The 10,242-nt window shown below is 40.3% G+C and overlaps 1 protein-coding gene across 4 annotated transcripts in view; it reads right to left on the bottom strand.

Annotated features, from left to right (window-relative positions):
• Positions 1–5,768: 5,768 nt before the first annotated feature.
• LOC124141702 (CST complex subunit STN1-like) overlaps positions 5,769–10,242 on the bottom strand; it is a 29,757-nt gene continuing 25,283 nt past the window's right edge. For all 4 annotated transcript variants that reach the window (XM_046509763.2, XM_046509761.2, XM_046509764.2 and 1 more), the window contains 3 exons: positions 7,893–7,997; positions 7,585–7,657; positions 5,769–6,167 (listed from right to left, as the gene is read on the bottom strand). In XM_046509763.2, coding sequence (XP_046365719.2) covers positions 6,001–6,167; positions 7,585–7,657; positions 7,893–7,997 — 345 coding nt within the window. In that variant the 3' untranslated portion in view covers positions 5,769–6,000. The remainder of the gene's footprint in view (positions 6,168–7,584; positions 7,658–7,892; positions 7,998–10,242) is intronic.

Here is a 10,242-nt window from a genome sequence, read left to right as displayed (position 1 = left end):
CATTCGACAAACGGTGATATATACATGTACTTATAAAAAAAAGTTAGGGATCAGTCATATTTTGGGGGATATTTTCAACATGAAAAAATATCCCCAAATACGTTCATGTTCCCTAATTATTTTTGTTCAGTATAGGTAATACACATGAAACAAACCAGAGTTATACACAGCTGAAAGTGTTAGGTGCGGAAAAACATAGTTACTTCCCTTCCCCTATGAATGTCATGAACAATTGGAGATTTCATTAACATGCAGTCTGAAATGAAATCTTAATTTAATGAGCAATTGAGGGAAAATATGAAAGTATCAGCTGGTTGCGCCACCTAGTGGCCGGAGATAACACTTGAATATCTCCCAAGATTAGGATATGAAACTGTACATTTTAACAGACGTGTTGTCAATACTTTTCTTCAGTTTCCGCTGTATTCCACATATGATTTATTGGTCATGGATCTGAAAACCCAGGAATAAAACAAGAAAGGCCTAACATGATGAACACATTGCATGTCTTGTGTTCAGTGACAGCACATGTTTCACTGATTAATGGGAGTATTTACTTAGCTCAACTTTGTTCTATCGCCAGTACAGCTGATAATATGATCTGATACATATGTCTATGAAGCATTGGCTCATTGGATGTTTTGATACCATCTGATGATTTTTGCCAAGCACTTTTTGACATGCCATGCAGAGGTGTTATTCTATGCTACTCAAGACCTCTTTCATCTGAAAGGGATTCACATAGATTAGATCACCAGCTACGAGTAAAATGCCTACATGTTCTCTTTTGATTGCCATTTCCACAATATAACTTCCCCTCATTCATCTTTGGATAAGTATTTTAAATCTTAAACAGAAATTAGTATCTTCATGGGGGCAGCCATTTTGTTTTTCAAAAACGATATAGTTTTTTCAATCTGGAATCATTTAAGCTACACAATCTATGAAATAAGGCATACTCATCTTGAGGTTATTAGTTGGGGGGGAAAGAGAAGTATACTGAATATTGAAAAATATTTTTGATTTCTAGCTGGTAAGTGTGTTATAAAAAGTGTGTTATAGAGGTTTTCTAAAGGGTTGATCCCCCACAAGTAGCGATACACAGGCTGATGATGATGACAGCCAATGCATGGTTGAGTGTAGTGTTGCACAATCTCTTAATCTCTAGGGCTTGCATTTCGGTACACCTGCACTAACCCCTGGATCCAGTACCATGGTTCTCCAAGGATCTTACCTGCCTTTGATCTTCATTTACATTTTACTGACCAATCAAATGTCGAGATAAAGAAATAGTTGAGGAGATAACTCGTATTACCTAGAAACCAAAGCCACCACCAGTTTTCAGAGCTCCAGATAAACTGCGTATCTGCGTAAAATACGCATCAGAAATGCAGAAATATGCAGTCAAATAAAATCCAAGCGTATCAAATACGCAACGAACATGACAAATACGCTACAAAAATAAAACTTGTGCGTATCATCAAAATATTGTGAAGTAACCCTGCGTATTCGATTAGGAAATCAGCAACTTATTTTGAAATTATAAACAGGCATTCCGTCAACCTTGCCAAATCCACGATGACAGTTACATCATGATCATTTGCCATCACACTTTCTTGTGGAAGTATCGTGATATTTTTGAGTCCTATAAAGCTCTTGAACCCACACGACACCAGTTTGCAGGGACTAGATGAATAGTGTTTTTAAATATTTAACTTAAATACCCACATGTGTAAAAACTAGTGGGTAACAGAAATTTGAATACCCAGATAGAATTACTGATACCCAATGATTTTAAAATGCATGGGTAAAATACCCACAACACCAAAAGCTTATCTGGAGCTCTGGTTTTAATGGACGTGAAGACACCCTTTCCATCCAAAGATTGTTTAGGGCTTTCGTTGCATGTCAGTCAGTTTTTCAATGTTAAATTTCTCGCAAACTCTTTCATAATCAATAGGACTGGCCGCCATGTTGTTGATATCGCCAATCCAACATTGAGGCTGCTTTCTATGTCGTGATTGGTCCGTTAGTCTGAGTGCCGTAGAAAATCAACTTCGCTAATGAAAATCAAGGGCCGGTAATGCGAGAACCACGGGAATGGATCGAGGCATTTACAGACATGTGAGCCCTTGAGATTGAGGAGTGCAACTGAACGTGTTTGTTGTGTGACAGCAGTCATTATCAGAGGAGTACTACGAATGTCAAGATATGGATGGTGGATGAGGTCACAATATTTACTTCCTTGTTTCAAAAAGATAGATTAGAAGATTAACGTAGAGTTGAAATATGCTGAATAAAATTCAAGAGCATTTTTCTAGAAAAGGAAAAACATTCTGAATTCTCAGATTACCGTAAATAATTAAACACTCGCTTTTTGTGTTTCTATATTTATTTTTTCACTTAAGCATCTTGGCCTGGAAAACCTGTGAAACAAGAACAAGTTAGTTTGACTCCTGTTTGTGAGTGAGTGAGTTATTATTTAACGTCACATGGTCCTGTTTGTAAAACAGACACATCCAGGTGGGTTAGTCTGATCTGTATGAGAAGCTGTAACACTTAAGTATTGTGAAAGTGCTGCAACACTACTGTATTGTGAAGGGGGCATGGGTGGCCCAGTCGTCTAAGGCGCCGCGATTCGCTGTGCAGAGTTGCGTCCCTTGGGCACGCCAGAAACCTATGATTGTGGGTTCGAATCCCGGTTCGCCCCGATTATGTTTCCAGGTTTGTCAGCACCATACCCGTGGTCATGGGTTTCACCGAAGTGGTAAACGTCTGAGAGCTGCATCACTTCGGGCTTTCCTCCCATATTAAGCTGACACGCCGTGATGTAACTGGAATAATGTTAAAAGCGGCGTTAAACCCAACTCACTCACTCACTACTGTATTGTGAAAGTGCTGCAACACTACTGTATTGTGAAAGTGCCACAACACTACCATATTGTGAAAGTGCCAAAACACTATTGTGAAAGTTCCACAACACTACCGTATTGTGAAAGTGCCACAACACTACCGTATTGTGAAAGTGCCACAACACTACCGTATTGTGAAAGTACTGCAACACTACCGTATTGTGAAAGTGCCACAACACTACTGTTTTGTGAAAGTACTGCAACACTACCATATTTTAAAAGTGCTACAGCATTATAGTGAAAACGTGTAGAACCAATCTCCAGAGGAGTATAAAATCTTATTTTGACGACATTGATGTAGAAATGGCAGCAGGTGCAACACATTCATTTTTATTTTTGTATTTATTTTTCAAATGTTATAATTAGCCTTCGGACTTGTTGTGAATGTGAGCTTGAGTTGATGTTAAGAGTCAAGATTTACAACATTGTTTAGAATTGAGAGTTTTAGTCAATGTAACAGGTTCTGAAGTTCACCTTCACAGGATATTTTTTTCATCATCCAAATAGGTGAGGGGTGATGAACTAGTGGTTAAAGCTTGTCACACCAAAGACCTGGGTTCGATTCCCACATTGGTACCATATGTGAAGCCCATTTCAGGTGTCCCCTGCAGTGATATTGCTAAAAGCTGCATAAAACCATACTCACTCAAACAGGAGACTTTCCGTACTCAGACGAGATGACATGATCTGGTTGGACGCATGTTTGGCCTGTTGGCTGAGCGCTGCGTTTTGTTGAGTTGCTTTCTTTGTCCATGGGTCATTCATTTTAAGTCCCAGTCGTCTTAGGCGCGCGATTCGCTGTGCAGAGTTGCGTCCTTTGGGCACGCCAGAAACCTATGATTGTGGGTTAGAATCCTGGTTCGCCCCAATTATGTTTCTAGGTTTATCAGCACCATACCTGTGCTCGTTGGTTTCACCGAAGTGGTAAACGTCTGAGACCTGCATCACTTCGGGCTTTCCTCCCACATTAAGCTGACACACCGCGATATAACTGTAATAGTGTTAAACGCAGCGTAAAACCCAACTCACTCACCCTGGGGAGAATACCTCTGCCATTGGGTGTTAACAAAATGCCTTTGTCTGCTGTCACTGTGTGCTTTCCTCCCAGTCATCTAAGACGCTGCAATTCGCTGTGCAGAGTTGTGTCCCTTGGGCACGCCAGAAACCTGCGATCTTGGGTTCAAATTCCGGTTCACCATGATCATGTTTCTAGGTTTGTCAGCACCATACTCATGATCGTGGGCTTCATCAAAGTGGTGCAGGTCTTAGGCCTGCATCACTTGTGGAAGAAAAGCCTTATCAAGCTGACCTGTCATGATATAACAGGAATACTGTTCAAAGCGGCGGTAAACCCAACTCACCCACTCGCCCCATATTAAGGTGACATGACGTAATATCATGTATACTCTTCAGTGGTGTTAAACCAGACTTGTCTCCAGTGGCTTTGAAAATAACAATTAGCCAATCTAATCTTTAAGGTTATTGGTGCTAATGATAATACAACTTGGTTCCGTCCTACATAGTAGTAGACTGGTTCTATCTCATCACTGCAAAGTCCTTGCTGCTGGTATGTACTGCTCTGCTTCTACTGTACATCTATTGATTGCAAATACATAGCTACCAGTCCCTCCTACACTACCGGTAATATAATAGAATCTGATGCTGACTTTGCGCTTCAAAAGCTGTCAGTGCACATTAAAGCATATGGCAAGGTGTGGGATTGCCTTCTATAGACCCATTCCTTCAAACTGAGTGAGGTAGTCAATGAGAATACTGCAATATTGCCCAGGTAGTTATGAGAAATATACCTCAGATCTGGATGTTAATCTGCACTTGTCATGTTGTACAACAATAGAATGCCAAACATCAGTGAACCCATATTAATCTCAACGAACAAATGATGTACATGAGTTGTTTAAGGTTTTTATACAGTTTTCTTGACCTGTATGTTGTCAAGTTTGAACTTCAATTGTATCATATGGTTTGATAAATAAATCAGTGACTTTGGTATAGGATACCAATATGTGCAAGTGTTCGCTCTTTTTTTTTGTATAGACTTATTCACCTTTTTATGATAATGTTCATCCTACTCTTGTCAAAGCGTATGTCAAGATGTTTATTGCGATATCTTCGTTTGACATGCATCAATTAAGTCAGCGAGTCTGACCACCAGATCCCGTTAGTCGCCTGTTACAACAAGCATAGTCGCCTTTTACGGCAAGCATAGGTTGTTGAAGACCTATTCTACCCTGGATCTCCACGGGTCAGACACATGAAGAGAAGGCTCCAGTCATGATTTATACACCAGTAATATAATAATGACAATACAGCTCTCCAGGAATGTGTACATGTGACCAGCACCAGATATCATCCATAATGTTTGATGTCATCTTTTGTTTCTTGTTTAATGCTGCACTCAGCAATTTTTCTAGCTATGTGATGTCAGTCTCTATTTAAACGAGTCTGGACCAGATAATCCTGTGATTGTCATCATGCGCATCAATCTACTCAATTAGGATAGGATGACATGAAGTCAGTGAGCCTGACCACCCGATCCCGTTAGTCGCCTCTTACGACAAGCATAGTTGCTTTTTACGGCAAGCATGGGTTGCTGAAGACCTATTCTCTAGCCGGATCATCTAATCAAGATTGAGGATAAGTATTATGAGACACACACTGAACAAGTTAGGGTATACGTTTAGGTTGGCTGGTTGGTTGGTTGGCTTGTTGTTTAACGCCGCACTCAGCAATATCATGTATGTACAACAAGGTCAAGGTTGGATGTCACATGACAATCAGGAGGTAAGGTTCATGGGCGGTGCAATATTCTGCAAATGAATTTTACGACCAGGTGACACAAATAAAGTACTATTTACTGTAAGTGTTTGACAAATACTCAAATCATGTTTACAGGTTTCATGTAATACGGCATGTACTGTTTGTGGTGACTGCGTATGACATGACTCTGTGTCTCCACTGTAGACAGGGTCAAGGTCAAATGTCACGTGACACAAGGAAGGTACTGTTTATTGTAAGTGCGTATGACATCACTTTGTGTCTCCACTGTAGACAAGGTCAAGGTCAAATGTCACGTGACACAAGGAAGGTACTGTTTATGGTAAGTGCGTATGACATCACTTTGTGTCTCGAGTGCCTGCAGACAGTGCAGCAGGGCCGTCTGGTGGAGTTTGGAGTACTGGGCAGTCCTGTGCAGCTCGTCCAGGATGTGCAGGTAGTGGCACCCTCGTTCCGAGTCTGCAACAAAACACAGCAGCCAAACACATTGAGACATTACTGCAGTATAGCTACAACCTTGATACTACAGTAAACTACGGTTATAACGAACTCAAAGGGACTACTGATTTTTGTTCTTTATAACCGTAATTCGTTATGCTGTAGTTATGCTGTAGTTATGCTGTAGTTATGCTGTAGTTATGCTTATAACTACAGCATAACTACAGCATATAGTCGGGACTAAAAAGTCAGTTCGTTATATCCGTTAGTTCGTTATAAGCGTGTTCGTTATAACCGTAGTTATCTGTACTGTAAAAAGCGGTGAGTCGTGCGACCTACCAATCACTTCACACATGATTTCGCCAAAATTAATGGAAATAATATTGATTGGATTTTTTTAATAAAATGAATAAAATATGTTACAAACATAAGTCCAGATATACAACACACACGTTTTTATAACCAGATAGTGTAATAATAGGATCAAATTGCAGAGTTCAGGTCAGATTTGTTGATTGGTACATCTGGTCTTGCGTGCTCGCAGTGATCACCTGGTTATGTTTGTACGATGGGGAAAAAACATGGTGTCTTGAGTTAATAAAAAATGTACGTACATTTTGGGAGCCATGCATTACAACGAGCTATAACTGAGTCAGCACAATACTGAAGGGTGCAATAGCGAGGGAACACTGTATAAGAATTTAGGTACAACTTTGTTTCTATTACAAAATAGGTACAACTCTGATACTATTACAATTTAGCTAACCCTGTGGGGATTCTGGCTTACAACTGGTCCTCAGCAATTTGGTCAGCAGGTTGGTCACGGTACCTATTTTACTTATAATATCAGGTCATAAAGATGGGATATTGCCGAGTGCCCCATTAAACCATCTTCCTGTGGCAAGGGAGTTAACTGAGTGTAAAAGTCCAGTTTCCACCCTTCGCAAACTAGGCTAGAATTTCTGGGCTCGATCATAGCGCCATCAGTGGCTATTACGAGTTATGTCCCTTTAATGTCCCTCCTATTGACCAATCAGATGCCACCTCTCGTATAACTTGCAGTTGCTTCAAACAAAACGGTGTCAGCCAGAGAAGATGATCTGATCGATAATCAAGATCTTTATTGTAAAACGACGGGTCTTACTTCGCGAAGTGAATTAAATCATGTGAGCACCTTGATTAAAAACATGAAAAGATTTGGAAAATATCTGTTGACGCTAAGTTGTTGGCACACACATTTTGCAAAACCTGCAATCAACCGAAATCTGCACGGCAGTTGATTTTGGTACAGGATTTTGATTGGACCAGCCTAGTTCGGCAAGGGTGGAAACTTGACTTTTATAGTCAGTTAACTCCCTTGCCCTGGGAAGATACGTTAAACAAACAAACAAACAAACAAACAAACAAACAAACAAACAGGACATGACATGACTCTTACACTTCGGCTTCTGTGACTCCTTGACCAGGACATTCAAGATGGCTTCCTTCAGAGCTCTGCTGTGATTCAGATTCTGTAATGAGGGATATCAGTTACCATGACAACTCACTTCCCCAATCTCCACGAACACAAATAAATGCTATGGAAGTCGTCCCTATTAATTTTTATTAACTTATTAAAGAGTTCTTGTGTAGAAACAGAACTGTTGAGCAAGGTTCAAGGTTGTACTGTGAAAATACAGACAACTGTGTGCCACATTTCAGTGTGTAAATGACGATAGTCTATGTGACACCAGTGAACTGTCCTACCTCATACAGCGCCGACGCCTCCATACGGCGACACACTGTCCCAGCCTCTTCCTCCAGCTTTTTGAGTGCTTGTGTTACCATGGATATGGGACTTTGCTTTTCGTCCTACAAAACATAAACTTAATTAAATAGAAACATACTGGATTGTCCAGATAAGTACTGCTTCTAGATTATCTAGACTGGATCCAGTCTCAAGCAGTTGTTTAACGCCGCACTCAGCAATATTCCAGTTATATAACGTCAGCCTGCAAATAATCATGTCTTGACCAGACATTTCAGTGATTGACATCATGAGCATCGATCCATGCAATTGGGATACATTGACATGCATCAATGTTTGTTGCCTCTTACAACAAGCATAGTCATCTGCTACGGCAAGCATGGGCGCTCTCGACGAAACAATCCAGTGATGGATATTATGAGCAACGATTGACGCTGTTGGGGCATAATGGCATGCAATCAATCAAGTCAGTGAGTCTGACTGTTTTTATGAACAGGAACCAGTTACTATTTTAAGGTTCTTAATCAACTAAATTGCGTGAGAATGATAAACAAAGAGCACTCAAAAACAAAAAACAAAAGAACTCAAGTCTGACATCAAATTATTGGAATTAATTGTTTTCTTAAATATTTACATTTGCAAAGAGAAAATCCTTGTTGAAAAACCACAATTAACTTTGTTTTGTTTGTTTGTTGTTTAACGCCGCACTCAGCAATATTCCAGCTATATGACAGCAATCTGTAAATAATCAAGTCTGGATCAGACAATCCAGTGATGGACATCATGAGCAGCACGCAATTTGGATATACGATGACATGCATCACCCAACTCAGCGAGCCTGGCCACCAATTCCGTGAGTCGCCTCATACGACAAGCATGGATTGCTGAAGACCTATTCTATCCTGGATCTTCATGGGTTGCTGAAGACCTATTCTATCCCGGATCTTCATGGGTTGCTGAAGACCTATTCTATCCCGGATCTTCATCGGTTGCTGAAGACCTATTCTATCCCGGATCTTCATGGGTTGCTGAAGACCTATTCTACCCCGGATCTTTATGGGTTGCTGAAGACCTATTCTATCCCAGATCTTCATGGGTTGCTGAAGACCTATCCTATCCCGGATCTTCATGGGTTGCTGAAGACCTATTCTATCCCGGATCTTCATCGGTTGCTGAAGACCTATTCTATCCCAGATCTTCATGGGTTGCTGAAGACCTATTCTATCCCGGATCTTCATGGGTTGCTGAAGACCTATTCTACCTGGATTTTCATGGGTTGCTGAAGACCTATTCTACCTGGATTTTCATGGGTTGCCTAAGACCTATTCTACAAGGATGTTCATGGGTTGCTGAAGACCCATTCTACCCGGATGTTCATGGGCTGCTGAAGACCTATTCTACCCCGGATCTTCATGGGTTGCTGAAGACCTATTCTACCCTGGATCTTCATGGGTTGCTGAAGACCTATTCTATCCTGGATCTTCATGGGTTGCTGAAGACCTATTCTACCCCGGATCTTCATGGGTTGCTGAAGACCTATTCTACCCCGGATTTTCATGGGTTGCCTGAGACCTATTCTATCCCGGATCTTCATGGGTTGCTGAAGACCTATTCTACCCCAGATCTTCATGGGTTGCTGAAGACCTATTCTACCCGGATTTTCATGGGTTGCCTAAGACCTATTCTACAAGGATGTTCATGGGTTGCTGAAGACCTATTCTACCCGGATCTTCATGGGTTGCTGAAGACCTATACTACCCGGATCTTCATGGGTTGCTGAAGACCTATTCTACCCGGATCTTTATGGGTTGCCATTCAATCAATCAAGTCACTGTTTATGAACAGGAACCAGTTACAATGTTAAACTTCTTAATTGCATGAGAATGGTAAAGAAAGAGTTTTCAAAAACAAATAACAAAACATCTCAAGTCTAACATCAAAGTATTGGAATTAATTTTTGTCGTAAATATTTATATTTGCAAAGAGATAAACATAATTAACATTGACAAACATAAAACGTGTCTTGATCTCTTATTGGGAACAAAAATAGAAGAACAAATACTTCTTTTGACCCTTGAACTATTTTGAACAAGTGACACAAATCATAACGTTAAGCAGCATAGCAGAGATAATTCTTCACCTCAACACTTGACAGATCTTTTTTATCGAAAACAATGATGATAATAAGCAAGAAATCTACAGATCACACATTTTTACATGATGTTATGTTTAATTGATTCACACATTAATTCAAAGAAAGAAGATATCTCCAATTTTCACATGATCAATATCCAACATGGCCACACCCCATCAGGGGTTGGTATAATCCACAGGCTCATCTCAACACTT

Source organism: Haliotis rufescens, unplaced genomic scaffold (genome assembly GCF_023055435.1).
Source record: "Haliotis rufescens isolate VD_foot unplaced genomic scaffold, xgHalRufe1.0.p SCAF_56, whole genome shotgun sequence".
NCBI lineage: Eukaryota > Metazoa > Mollusca > Gastropoda > Lepetellida > Haliotidae > Haliotis > Haliotis rufescens.
Note: the sequence above shows the minus strand (reverse complement) of the source record. Positions and strands in the feature narration are given on the sequence as shown.